Source organism: Cyprinodon tularosa, unplaced genomic scaffold, assembly GCF_016077235.1.
Source record: "Cyprinodon tularosa strain WSP-4 unplaced genomic scaffold, ASM1607723v1 ctg26, whole genome shotgun sequence".
NCBI lineage: Eukaryota > Metazoa > Chordata > Actinopteri > Cyprinodontiformes > Cyprinodontidae > Cyprinodon > Cyprinodon tularosa.
The window spans coordinates 501,409-516,140 of record NW_024038961.1 but is presented as its reverse complement, the minus strand read 5'-3'; the positions used below and the strand labels follow the sequence as shown (position 1 = coordinate 516,140).

At 41.0% G+C, this 14,732-nt stretch overlaps 1 protein-coding gene across 2 annotated transcripts; it reads left to right on the top strand.

Annotated features, from left to right (window-relative positions):
• Positions 1–469: 469 nt before the first annotated feature.
• On the top strand, positions 470–14,146 carry casd1 (CAS1 domain containing 1). 2 transcript variants are annotated; one of them, XM_038288722.1, is made up of 18 exons: positions 470–934; positions 2,043–2,139; positions 3,043–3,163; positions 3,445–3,489; positions 3,581–3,643; positions 6,257–6,301; positions 6,418–6,541; positions 6,729–6,943; positions 7,034–7,453; positions 8,690–8,779; positions 8,877–8,996; positions 9,127–9,287; positions 11,216–11,291; positions 11,460–11,561; positions 11,631–11,771; positions 11,870–11,947; positions 12,745–12,837; positions 13,832–14,146. In XM_038288722.1, exons 1-18 carry the CDS (start codon positions 703–705, stop codon positions 14,099–14,101), a joined length of 2,493 nt encoding a protein of 830 aa, XP_038144650.1. In that variant the 5' UTR covers positions 470–702; the 3' UTR covers positions 14,102–14,146. The 2 variants fall into 2 exon arrangements, with proteins under 2 accessions (XP_038144650.1, XP_038144649.1); XM_038288721.1 differs by having other exon boundaries at positions 473–934; positions 9,127–9,283; positions 11,212–11,291.
• The last annotated feature ends 586 nt before the right edge of the window (positions 14,147–14,732 follow it).

Below are 14,732 nucleotides of genomic sequence, written 5' to 3'. Positions count from 1 at the left end.
AACTTAGGAGTTTTCAGTGAAATCATAGATAAATATCAGTTTTAATAAAAACGTATTAAATAATCAATCTATGTAGATATTAGTACTTGCAAATATGTTATCTAGAATGATTAGTGATAGAATTGGGTAAGCAATGACAATGGAAAAGATGATCACCCAAACCTGAAAGAATTTTATCCACTATACCTGGTATCTAGAAAACACAAATGTTTATTTATAAGAAAAGGCTGAGGAAAAGTATAGTTTGTCTTTATTTAGAAAATGTGGTCTTGCTAATTTTCCTGTTGGAACAGTGTAGATTAACCCTGTGGTTTTGGTGCCTATTGGTGCCTGTGCACCCTTATAAAAATTTTCTGGCTACGCCTCTGCTGAATTGGACTTTGCTTCATAGTTTCTTCATAATCACCAACAGGAGAAAAAAAAGGTATGCTCCACCCAATATAGGATAGACCGGATTCCCAATTTCAGGAAAATCCGGTTTATCAAGTTAGGGCTTTTAAATTACGCTGGCAGTATTTTAAATGCCACTGGAAACAGAAAAGACCAGACGAACACCTTGCGCATTCAATAACTCAGGAGACATCGGAGTTTTTATAGTGAACTAAACGCTTTTTAAAACTTTTTTTTTCATGACAGAAAAGGCGCACAGGTTTGCAGTAAAAAGTCTTTTAAAGTGTTTCCTGAACAAACATAGCTGCGGTGATGGAGACCGAGGAGGAGGCAGCGCCGCAGGAACCGAGGAGGACAGGTGGTGCTGCGCTGCTGGACTACACAGCTGCCTGTTGTCATGGAGGAGCAAAGATGGCGGTCCTGGCCTATAGCCTGGGCAAACGCGAAATAAATCAACATTTTACGATAAAAAATGCCAAACTGATATCGCTGGCGGCGGTTGTTTTGCTGCTCTTTTTCCACACGGCTTTGCGGTATTATGGAGGTAAGTGGAGCCTTTAACTGACGGACGCTTCCAGACATGCTAACAGCAGCTAGCTCGCTGCTTCTTTCTAGGAGCACCCCGGCTTTTTTTAAATTTTTATTAAATTTTTTGGGTCCACTGCGTTGTTTTGCTCCATTTTGGCGATTTAAGACAGACTGAAAACTGCATTAAAATCTTATGTTTTTAGACCAAACCCTGAAAGGCTTGAAGCAGAAGCCTATTTGTTTTTGTTGTTCTTTTTTAACGGCTAGCTAAATATGCAGCTAACACACTGGAGCTGCTGTTTAAAAAACGCTTCAATGGTTGCAAAATCGAAATGTTAATGAAGCAAATCTCAGACGGGTAAATCTACCCGGTTATTCTTCTTCCGCGTAGTTTATCTTGTCTGTTTCCTTTCTTGGATGTGTTGTTGCTGGGCAGAGAGTTTTCTAGCTGGTAAAACATTGAAAACTAAAACATGTCCTAGCAATACTGTAAACTGCTGAAAATACACTAATTGATTTTATAACAATGTTGTAATTAACGTTGTCATTAAAGGCAAATAACATGCAAAATAGAATTTTCGGGGAAATTATTTCCCAAGTAGATAATTGTAGCATTTTAAATGATAATAACCCATTTAACCATCCCCTTGGGGAGCAGTGGGCTGCCACTGTGGGCCCCCCAGGGAGCAATCGTTAAGGGTCTTGCTTAGACAGCCAGAGTGGCAGTCTGTGGGTTTCGAACTCACAACCTCGGGATATTAAGCTCTATGCACTAACCCTAGGCCCCCAAACCCCCTATTAAAGGTTTGTAAATTCAGGGACAGGTAATAAAAACCTGTAAAAGCTTATATTGCTGTGCTGCCTCTTTTTATTAGGCTTCTGCAGACCGGTTCAGCTGCATTCATGTCATTTCCTTTTTCTTTTCTTTTTTTTTTTTTTACTCAAATGAATGACAGAAGAGAATTGGCCTGGAGCTAAATTGTCCATGACTTCTTTTTGTCCTGCGACCCCAAAACTACAGCTGTGATCTGTTTTGTGGCAGCACAGAGCACTGTCTGCACAAGAGATTTTTATTCAAGTTGGAGAGAAATGAATTGACTGGTAGTTTCTCTGTGTGTCTCTAGGCGAAGACTCATGTGAATGGCTGCTGTCCAGAGGACGCTTCTTGGGGGAGAATGTATGGCAGCCTTACGGCTGTATGATGCACAAATACAAAAGCAAGTGAGTCACATGAAAAGCTGTGGGCATGGGTTTGTCCGTCTGCACGGGTGGGTTGGTGACTGGATCCAAAGACAGTTTAAAGGAGTGATAGAGCTTTACATTCAGTGAAATAAATGGTGTAGTTCACGTTAGCAGGAGCAAAGCAAAAACACAATAACAATAATTGAACTTTATTGATCTCACACTGGAGAAGTTATCTCTGCATTTACCTTATCCCCTTCCTGGCAGCAGTGGGCTGCCATTGTGCGGTGCCAGGGGAGCAGTGTAGGGATCAGAGCACAAGCACACTGCTCTAACTACTCACTACTACACTCCCCTAAAAAATAAATCCAGCATTTTATACCCAAGTAAAATAAAGAAAAAGCCCTAATAAAGAAAATGTTCTTGTTCTGTTCTTCATCTTTGCTCTTTGCTAATTAAAATCAACTAGAACATCTTGTTTCAGTTTTGACACAAGATGTTCTTGTCTAAATGCTGCAAATCCAAAGAATGTCACATTAGAGTGGAATTTAGACTATGATGATCATGTTTTTTCCATAATTTAAATCTTGTCGGTCATTGAAAGCTGTTCAAGGCTCCAAAGTTTTTATTGCATGTGCAACAGTAAGCTGCTTTAAGCGTGTTGCGTATAAATCAGACTTAAATGTAGGTTTTTTGTTGTTTTTTTTACATAAGCCTTGATGCTAAGCCACTCCTGGTTGTAAAAACAAGGATAAGCTCTGATGTGAGCTGTTAAATTTAATCGCTGTTCTTAAAATATTGAAAGTTTTGGGGATTGTAGGCAATTAGTGAAATCCAGTAATAACATAGTATTGATATTTTCCATGCGTTGTTTTTTTCTGTTTCTTTTTTTTTGCATTCCTCACCTGTGTTTTTTTTTTTTTCCTTTTGTTTTTCTTGCAGTGAAGCTAAAACATGCCTTTCCAAGAAACGGGTGGTCTTTGCCGGTGACTCACGAATCAGGCAGCTCTTTTATTCCTTTGTGAAAATTATCGAGCCTGAGCGAGCAGAAGAAGGAAACAAGGTATGATCACGAGAAGCTGCATGTTTCAGTTTCAGGGAGAATATGTTTCGCTTGAGTACCATATCTGGGTTGCTTAGATCTATAGACCTATAATTAAAATCAAACTCTTCCTGAAATGTAAAAGGAGTTTCCTCCCTCTGCTTCCTGACTCTAATTCCCCACCTTTCAAAGTCAAGACATTGCAACTGCAATTTAAAACCAACCACCTTTTGTTGGAGAGTAAAGGAGAAGTTGATTTCTAACAGATCTTCTCTCTGTTTGCTCGCATGTGATGTCTGCAGCATGAGGACATCTTCTTTCAAGATGATCAGTCCTCTGTCAATGTGGTGAGCTTTCTAAATATAAACCTAATCTTTTCTCCGTAAGCAAGAACCACAGATAAAAGTAAAGACTGGTACTTCTTGTTTTTATTTCCAGGACTTTCTTTGGTATCCAGAGGCAAATAACTCGATGAAGGAGCGCTTGATTTCTTGGACACATGTAAGTATTGCAGCCATGCAAATTTCTGTTTTGTTTTTTGTTTTTTTTGTTTTTTTTTTTGCACCAATTGAAGTTTTTTTTCTTCTTATATCATCCTTTCTTATCATCAAAGAAGATCTTTTTGTCTGCTTGGTTTGATTACTCTGCAGCTTTTGCTCTGTATGCCTCTCATGTCATGCTGCACCATGCTGTGTCATGTTATAGAAGTTGCCACACATGGTTGTGGTTTTGAGGTCGTGGTGCTTGGATCTCAGTGAGAGTGAATTGGGATGAACAAACCTGACATGATTCCTGCAAGGGGGCTGGTGTAGTTCTGACTCAGATGGACCTCAGGTCCATTTTGGTCAGACTAAGCAGCAAGTCAGCGGCAATTTCATGAGTCTGATGGGAAAAGAGGCAAGGTTACAAAGTGAAACACATCCGCTCATTAGAAGTACCACTGTCTGCTTTGCTATTGGTGTCGTGTTTAAACGGCTCACCATCATGTTGAAATCTGCCATGTGTTGCAGTATAACTACGGTTAGGTGCAGTCAGTCACTTCAGTATCGGGTGGGTTAAGGAGGAATTTTTCACACCGTTACATCTGCATAGAGACGACGTAGTCTACAATAGGGGGTTTTCAGGTGACGTCACGCTCACGTGACTACCCAGCGCGTCCGCCATATTCGGTGGCAGCCTTAGGCAGTATTGACAGTGAAAAATGGTGAAATCGTGTGTAATTGTTGGTTGCACGGCCCGTGGAGGTGGAGATCAACGCTCTTTCTATCGCATACCAGCCGTAATCGTGAATCAATGTGAAAAAACAAAACAGCTATCTGAACAACGCCGTCACCTATGGCTGACACAGATATCCAGGTCCGATTTGGACGGTGTTAAGCTGGAATACGCCAGAGTCTGCAGTGCTCACTTTGTCACAGGTAATTAACTGTCAAGCATTTAAAACATGTAAGAATATATTAACCCCTTGAACCCTACGGACCCACCGGCTGGTCCAGCTGCTACATGACCTCGTAGTTTTACCAAACCCCCAGTATTGATGTAAAAAACATATTTGGCACAGTTTGGTGACATTTATGGATAAATGTGCCAAAATGGCCTCTCCGCCTAAGAAATTTCTCACTAATACCACTCTAAAATAAATATGATTCATCTGATTGAGTCCAAATTTGGTATATTTTTACACAACATTTAGATTTGAAAGTCTGTACTACTTTTTTGTGCTATAAATAATATTTTGGTAGTGTTTTGCAATGTTTATTTAAAAGAAAATTTTGGCGAGGTTCAAAAAATGCAAAATATTTTGTATTTTGTCCCTAATATTTCAGGCAGGGTCAAAGCTACAATGGTGCTGACACCAGAAAACCATTCTATGACATCTTACCTTTACAGACGTACCAAAAGTTTCTTCTTAAATCTAATAGCTTTGAGGCTATAAGTTATTTACTTTTGTGTGTTTTTGTCAGGCAGAAATTTATTTATACCCCCTTAGGGTGTAAGAGGTTAATAATAGGGCTTGGGCGTAATGACGTATTACTTTCCGTGGCCGCAATGTTGACCGTCTCCGCCGCTGCTACTCAGACTACTGCCTATGACTACCGCGTACTGGACTCCCTCTCTCAGCCGTGTTTTAATTTGATTAATTTCACCTTAACTTGATTTCAACCAGCGGGAAAAGGCTCAAATATGTGAGAAACCCGGAGGGTTTAGGGAGGTTTGGCAGTTAACGTTACTAACCAAACCTTTGAAACACATAGCAGCTAGTTAAAAGTACATTACATGCCTAAGTGGTTGTTAGCACTAACGGTTAGCACTGTTTGCTGGCTTTATGAGCTGCAGCTCCTGAACCCATCCATTCGTAAACTGCATATGAGACTCCAAGGACTTGTAGCTTTGGAACTGTTCGCGCACCGCCGGCCGTTAGCCACCTAGCATAGCGAGCCCTGCGTCGGATTGTTTACATTTTTACCATCTTATTAAAACTCACCCGTCCACGTATGATGGCGATTTCCTTCATGTACATCACTTCGACATCTCGTACCCAACCAGATGTGAACTGGTTGTGGGCGTCTAGACCCTTGTACGCTCTCATTTCCTCAAGAGTGTGCAGAGGGTTTTCCCTGAACACCGGGTAATGAACTATGTCACCATGCTCTACATTTGGCCAATCATCTGGATTAGTGCTAAACAAGGCACCGTGGAGGGCATAGGGGTCCATATGGTCGATCACGGAACATTTCCTCAGATATGTTCCATGATCTGGTGGCTCTAGCGTGCTGGCGTACTTATCCATTCGCGACATGATATATATGATATACGATAATATGCCACCCAAGATGGCGGACCGGAAGCTGGCCAGTGACGTCACTGAAAACCCCCTATTGCATAGGGGACCCACCAGGTGTCCGTGATGGGGCCCTTAAAAGGTTGTGGGCCCCTAAGCAAATGCCATCAAAGTCAGGGTTTGGGCCATTTCCCAACTAAAACATTGCTGAAGCCTCTGTGTGCCAATTGGATTCAGAGGAACCAATATCAAACGGCTAACAAACTGTATTAGTTTATCTCTGTGGGAAAAAAAAATTCAAACTGTTAAAAATCTCTCCCTTTACGTTGCAGGAAGCGTCAGCGAGGCCTGATGTGCTCATCCTTGGAGCTGCCACAGTAAGCCATCTGAAAGCCTATTCGTCAATGTTTGCACCTCTCGTGTTGCGTGAAACAACAGAGTGTTGTCTGAATTGTGTCAGTTTTAATCTCATCTGTTTCTTCACTTACTGCAGTGGTCCATCAAGCTGCACAGCGGCAGCAGCGAAACCCTACAACAGTACAAATCCAACCTGACAGCCATTGCTTCACATCTGGTTAGACTGGCTGAGCAGGCAGAGGTCTACTGGGTGCTGCAAGGTGGGTCCTGCAAGGTGTTTGGAAATATCATGCCTTTCTAAAAAAAGCTTTTAGTGCTTGTGTTTACTCCACCTCCCTCCTTCCTGTCGCTGTTTTTATAACATAGAGCTAGAGCTGCAAAATTTGCAGAGAATATTGGTATGATTGAAATTGTGCAACTCTGTACCTCCTGTGCCTCTGTTTTCAGACCCGGTAAATGAGGGCATATTGAGTGAAAGCAGGAAGATGATCACCAATGAACAGCTGGACCTGTACAACGACGCAGCGAGGGAGGTGCTGAACAGCAGTAAATATGGCGGGAGGTCTCGGGTCAAGCTGCTGGCAGCGGCCCGTCAGGCCGCTCTGGAAACCATCATAAATTCAGACGACGGTTTACATCTGCCAGAGGGCACAAGGAATGTGGTAAGGAGGATTCTCCTTTTTTTGTTTTACCATGATCTTTACATCATTTTTTCACCATTTGCCATATTTTCCGTAAAATCTGTGTTTCAGGGCGCTTTGCTTCTCATGAACTCCCTCTGCAACAAGCTAGTAAGACCCATCGATGGCTCCTGCTGCCAAACGATTTCCCCACCGAACCTCTTCCAGAAGCTGTCAGCCTGCCTTTTCCTGGGCGCAGCCGTCGTTTTTGTTGTTCTCCACGTCCTCGGCTACAACCGCCATCGCCGACCTGTCCACTCCGACGCCGAGAGCCTGGAGGAGAAGAAGCCCACCGCTGCGTCTGCACCCCTTGGGCCAAAGGCTCCTTTCCAGGCTCTGTGCAGGATGGGCATCATCATGTTGTACTTCTACCTGTGCGACCGGGCAGACGTGTTCATGAAGGAGCAGAAGTTCTACACCCACTCAAAGTTCTTCATCCCTCTGGTGTACATACTGGTGCTGGGTGTGTTTTACAGCGAGAGCAGCAAGGAGGTGAGGGGATGCATCACTGTGGAGATTTTGGTCTTATTTTCAAACATCTAAACAGTTCCTGTCTGAAAAAACTTTAATGGCTACTTATCAACATAAATATATAGTTGCTGTAAAACAGAGTTTTACGTTTTTTTAAAGCAAAAACAAAATGATTTTAGTGTCTTAGCGTTTAGCAAAGTTGGTCTACTGTTAATTCCTGCTCTGCAATTGTTTTTTATATATCCCAGCAAGAGAAAGCTGCTCCCTTCTATCTATACTGAACGCTGCATAACCATGACAGAAGTTAAAACTCATTAGTTTAAAGTTTTTTTCTGCACAGTAGGCCTGCACTCGTTCTCAGCCTGACTGATCCACCGTGTTTCAAAATGACCTTGAAACTCGATTGTTTCTTACTTTCCAAAGCTTCCTCTGTCCTCATTTGTACCCACCTCGCTCTGAAAATATCTGAGTATTCTTCCTGCAGCAGTGAATTGACATGTTTTCTTAACATAGATTATTAAAAAATATGGGGAATATTTCACTTTACATTCAGCTGGTCAAAGATCAGTCCGGATTAGGAGAGTGTTATCAGATTGTGTTCATGGGCTGATAATTTGATCAGTTTCCTTATTTTAAGCTGTTGCTGTCACCCTTATGTAATTTACATGATCTACTCGACGGGAGGCTTAGTGGTAAATCAGAGTATTGAGAATTTCCTTGAAATAAACCAGATATTTTGGGTCTGCTTACATTAAAACTGGATCAGCAGAGCTTTAACCTGAGCTGCATGTTCCAACGCATTAGGTAAGGGCTGCCATTTGGTTCATTGGAAGGGAAGGGGCGTCTTATGTGACGGACCCTGAAGTTCTAAATGTTTGATTCCTGTCCCTGAGTTTATTTTCTGCATTTCTTCCATTTAGCCATTAGGACTTTTTGTCGCTAATGGGATACAGAAAAGCATACAGGACAGAGATGCACCTAAAAGGCCCACTGGTCCCATGTTGGAGGGGTTTGTAGAATCATAAAGCTAACAGACGAAACAGTAAATGGGTCCAAATTTAGAACATAGTTCTACTTGTGCTGTTCAATAACTTGGTATTGATTGCTGATCCCCCCCACCGTCACACATTGCTTTCGGTGGTTCTAACCTAAAATAAATCTAATCTAGATTGAGGGTTTGTGATGGTCCTGCACTTTGCACTTTGTTTTTGTCACTGATCGTCTTACATAATCATCCTTTTCTTCTTTGGATTCCAGGCGAAGTTGCTCAACCGAGAGCAAACAGATGAATGGAAAGGCTGGATGCAGCTTGTCATCCTTATCTATCACATCTCTGGAGCCAGTGCCGTGAGTCGCAAACACGCTCTCTTTACATACAGGTGTTCTGCCCAGGCTATGCAGGCGGCGGTAGTTAAAACCCAAAACTTTTTGTCTTGTTTTGTAGTTTGTTCCCGTTTACATGCATGTGCGAGTATTGGTGGCAGCATACCTGTTCCAGACTGGTTATGGACACTTTTCCTTTTTCTGGCTGAAAGGAGACTTTGGACTTTACAGAGTGTGTCAGGTAAGCTTCCATCAGTTATACTTTAACCTTTTCTTTAGGAATCCCTCCCAAACTGTTCTGTTACACTTCACAGCAAATGAACCCCAGTGATGTGTGGATGCTTGTTTGTTTCTTATATGTGCATTTACAGGTGTTGTTCCGGCTAAACTTCCTTGTGATGGTTCTTTGCATTGTGATGGACAGACCATACCAGTTCTATTACTTTGTCCCTTTGGTCACATTCTGGTTTGTCATCATCTACGCCACGATGGCCATGTGGCCTCAGGTCCTTCAGAAGAGAACTAACAGTAGGTGTCAAATATAAAATTATTTTCACCAGCTTTAGATAGTCTATCTTTTTAAAAATGATGACTTTGTAAAAAGTAAACAAGAATTGGGAGTCAGTGTTGATCCTTCAAGCCATCAAGCTTCCACAGTGTTCGTCCCCGGGGATATGACCACCTTTAATGTCTAAATCTGAATGTTAAATTGCTCTATCTGTTGCTCTAGAGGACATGGGTACTGTAATCAGCTCAGCCTTCCTGTTATCTGCTCTCTCTGCAAAAACGCTTTCCTTTCAAATAGCTTATTTCATCTGTGTATGTTATTTGACTTTAAAACACTAAAAGGGCTACCCTTGAGGATTCAACCCACACTATCCGACTTTAACAAGGTATTGTCGGCTTGTTAGAGCATAAATGTTGGGCTTTCAAGTATCAGAAAAAGATTTGCGGCTCTTTACAATCAGACGGTCTCCCATCAGGGCGGCACTAGAAGCTTAATGCTAGAATGCTTTATCATCCTACGAATCCGATGTGAATTTGAGATGACTGTGTTGTTAGAGCAGCACCACCTTCATCGTAGGGGTAGGCGATGTATCCAATATACTCAATGTATCTTGAGTTTTACCACGCGTAACCATAAAGTGCAAATCCGCATGACGACATTAAGCCGTCTGCATCTATGTCAATGAGAGTTTAATTTTTCCCCACACACTTTAAATGCATCATAAACCCTTCCTCGAAACAGGATTATTTTCTGGGCAGCACGCACACTACAGCAACCGGCAAATATGGCGACAGCGGGTGTTTCTGCAATATATGTTAGTGGTTTGGATTTCACGCCGAGGACGTCAAACAAAAGGCATAATTTGTAAGATGTCTAGCAAAAACAGTTGCTGCAGAGGGTTAGAGTACAAATTTATTCCACCACCTAAAAAGTCATCCACTGCAAAAGGAAGAATGTTGTAAACTCCGCATGTCAGCGTCTCCCTCCACACCAATTAAAACATTAAATAAATCAGCTGTGAAGCAGAAGACCTTGGCCTTGTCGTTTGAAAACGTGATCCCATATGAGAGAAAAAGGAAGAGATAGAGGGAAATCATAGATGCTATTTATTACATTATTTAAATGTTTTTTAGATGCTCTAATACCGAAGATCTTTGGTGATCTTATTCAGATGTTTTGCAGACGTTCTCTAAACTTGACAATGTTCTCAATTTTACAACTTTTTGTGCTTCTTTAAAATTCCCAGCACATAAAGATGAATGTAAATAGTTTTGAGATGCTCTGATAATGCTCGAATGTTTGGACAATATTTCCATTTTTTTGTAATTTCTTTCTTATTCTGTATTTTTTTTAATATACACAAAAGAGCCCTTTTTTATTTTACATTTTATTTAGTATTGCGTGTTTTTGCTTTGTTTCCTGTTTGGTTGCTGGGGTCATAATAAAGGTTTAATACTTGCACCAAAAGACATAATGTTGCTGTATTATTAGTAATGAGATTTCAGGTGGTTAAAATAAAATGATTTACATTTGAAACTGAAAGTTTGAATGAGTGTATCAGTGATATTTTATGCACTTTATTTTTTTTGAAGGTAATTTAAACATATTTTGATATATATTGTGTAATGCGATATAACCCAAATATATCGTGATATTATATTTTCTTCATATCGCCCAGCCCTACTTCATTATTACACCTCATTCATTCATTCCCCCAGCACTGTTATTATAACTTAAAGTTAAAAAGCCCTTTTTTCTTTCTGTGTGCTCAAGTATGGCTCAGACGGATCGATAATGGCTTAAAATAAATGCAGTTCTTGCTAATGATTAGTGTATGGAAAACATTTTTATTGAAACTTTGTATAACCACAGTGAAAATGATTTCATGTCTGATGCTGTAGAGACAGGAGTGCTTTGAAGTAAACCATGTTGGTTTATGTTTGAACAGGTAGTGGTATCTGGCATCTGGGAGTTCTGGTGAAGTTACTGGGCCTTTTGCTGTTTATCTGCTTTTTAGCCTTCTCACAGGTGGGTTTATTTACTACATTTTAGAGTCATAAATGGTGCATGTCTGCTGTAGTGTTTGATGCCCTGCAGGATGAAGTGTAATTGTGATTTTAAAGCATTTTTTAATGTGCGGTCTTCTGAAATCCTGCCCGGCATCAGTCTGACTTTTGTTCCGTTTTATGACTCCAGAGTTTCTTTGAGAGCGTCTTGTCAGTGTGGCCCATCTCCAAGCTCTTCGAGCTGAATGGAAGCATCCATGAGTGGTGGTTCAGATGGAAGCTGGACCGATTTGTAAGTCAAATGTGGTTGGCACACCCTTTTTCTTTGCTGAAGGTGAAGTAAACTGTTGTTGTTTTCCAGGCTGTGATTCACGGTATGGTGTTTGCCTTCCTCTACCTGGTGCTGCAGAAGCGTCAGGTGCTGTCAGAGGGTAAAGGAGAGGCTCTCTTCCCTGGAAAAATTTCCAACCTGCTCCTTTTCCTCTCTGTCGTTTCTTTTATTGTAAGCAGCTACACTTTACAGCTGAAGAACTTCATAAAGGTTTGAGTCAACCTTCTGCTTTACAGACATACACCTAACCTGTCCTTCTGGTTTTCTAGACTTACTCAATATGGGCAAGCAGCTGTAAAACCAAAACCGAGTGCAATGAGATGCACCCTTTCATCTCTGTGGTCCAGGTACAATTTCCATTTTCTTCTCATTTCTTTCTATATATATATATAATTTAAGTCCTCTATACATTTCCAGCAGGCATGATTATTATGTGTCAAAAAGCACTCACATACCCAAAATGCAATTTATAACCCTGTTTCTGTTTTGGTGGACCTGTTTTCAACTACATGCATAGCTGCACTGAATAATGCATTTCGTATGGAAGCCAACAAAACACTGAATTGGCCAAAGCCAAACTCATTAGCAAAACGGTGATCATTAGCAGCTGATCACTCAAAAATATCTTGTTATATACTTGGAATCTGTTACCCTGCATAAATCACAAAGGCCTCTGCTACTCTCGCTTGTGAGATTATAATGATATGCATCATCTCAAATTGGTTCATATCATTGGATTCTGTAGAAAGCAAGCTTTATCACAGAGCTATGGTGCTCCCTTATTGGACAAACGGTTATTTAGATGTGCCTGGGCATATTTTTTTACTTTATGTACATAAGTTGGGCATTTGCGTGTGAAAGGTCATAAAAAGACTTTTTTTGTTGTTTTTTTTTTCAGAAGGAACTGTATTTTTCTTACCAAATACATAATGGCATTCCAAATTTTACATTTCAAGATTAAATTCCAAATTGTAGCATTTATGTCAAACTGCTCCAAAATGCATCTCTAGAAAACAAGGACAAACTAAATGATCATGTCTGTTGGGAATTTATCTACCTGATTGAACGTCCTAAACTCGGAGCACCACATGGTAGATCCTATAGCTCATCGCTTTCTGTTTTTTCTGTCCTGGTGTGTTGACAGATTTTGGCCTTCATTCTTATCAGGAACATTCCTGGCTATGCGCGCTCCGTGTACAGCTCGTTTTTCTCCTGGTTTGGAAAGATCTCTCTGGAGGTAGGATGCTTCTGTCTGCAGAGGCCTGGAATGAAATAACACTTTGTATAGATTAATATTTCAAGCATTTTTCTGTTTATTTTGATTTTGCGTTGCAGCTAGTAAAACCCCAGATTGGTTCTCAGAATATATTATAGGAAAAGGAAAATATTTGACATGCAGATATGTCAGCATATTAAATGGTATTACCTCTGTATATAATATATATATATATATATGAATATTCAGGGTGTCCATTTGCATGATATACTACATCAGTTACATGGAGGGGAGGATCCTGATGTCCTGCAGAGACGTTAAGGAAGTCCAGGATGCTTAAATAGCAACCATCAGCTCTTCTGGATTATTTTTTCAGGAGTCAGATGCTCTAAAGGTCAGGAAAGTTTCCTGGCTGACCAAACACAGTAACACCATAGCCAGTACAGATGCAGAGTCCTGCCTGGAAATTAAAGCTGCTTCTTCGTAAAGTTGTGAGCAGAGTAAAATATGAAATTCTCACACATTTTAATCAGAAAAGTGGACTTTCTGAATGTCCTCCCCCGCCCGCCTGTCTATATCACACTTTTTCTGCCTACTCAATCCTCCAAGAGCATCCCTGCAGTTAAACCTCCAGTGATCCTCATTCGGGGCTCCCCCTCCATGTGACAGATGACTGTATGCTGGACTGCTTTATAAGAGTCAGCTTGTTAATATTTTTTTATACACAAGGATGAGATGGGAGTGTGCATCATAACATGGCATTTTATTATCTTAAGTTAATATAATTATCTGCTGGTGTGGCAGTAGAGCAGTGACTGTTGTTCAGGCGGCCTCACTTCTGGCCCATTGAACTTTGCCACATATCAACCCTATTTCCACCACCAGAGCCAGTAAAATAAAAAGAAGTCTGATTTTATGGCTTTTCTTCTGCTGTATGCCAAAATTATTAAAATGAACAGAAATATTTGTGTCTAATGAGTTTTTGATTGATATTCTCTGACACTGTCGCCCCCAGCTGTTCATATGTCAGTACCACATTTGGCTGGCGGCAGACACCAAAGGAATCCTTGTCCTGATCCCGGGGAACCCAACACTCAACATCTTGGTCAGCACCTTCATCTTTGTTTGCGTTGCTCACGAGGTTTCTCTCATCACCAACGACCTGGCTCAGGTGGTCATCCCCAAAGACAGCATGGCCCTGCTGAGGAAGCTGGGAGCAGCAGGGGTCGTCAGTCTGATTTTACTGCTGCTGAGCAGAGGGGACCAGCTCACGCCTGGGACCTGAAGGATACTTTAAGATGGGAGGGGCCAGGTTATGGTCCGAGGTGTTTAAAAACAGGTCAAACTATGGATTTTGTTTCCCAGGAGACAAGTCAGAGCACTTCAATTGTGGTACTGCTGTAAAATACGTCATCTCAGCAGGAGACAAAAACACTGAAATGTTTACAGCTCCAAAACCCTCTTCCTCTGCTGCCCTGAACACATTTTAACATGAAGTCTTTGGTTCTGGTTCCTGAGAGAGAGGATCTCTCCGTCCACATGGATGCAGCATGACCAGAATAGTTGGATATTACAAACATGCTGAACTGTGTAACATCTTCTCATTGATCCTCTGTATTACTAGAGTCACTTGACGGATCCAAAAGCTATCGAGGCTAATGTAAAAATCTGCAGTGCAATCGCTAAATTTTTAAGAATATACTCCTACATGTTTTTTTTTTAAGCAGTGTTTGAGATTATTGCATTTTCGGAAAGGCGCTGCTGTAGTTCAGAAATGACATGTACAGTATTTAATGACTTAAATTAAGCACCTATTTTATACCATTCTGGCTTCGTTTTGTACTATATGTCCATAACTGCTGTTTGTGACGTATCGCATAGAGATTTTTGTACCCATCCTGCTATCCCATAGACAA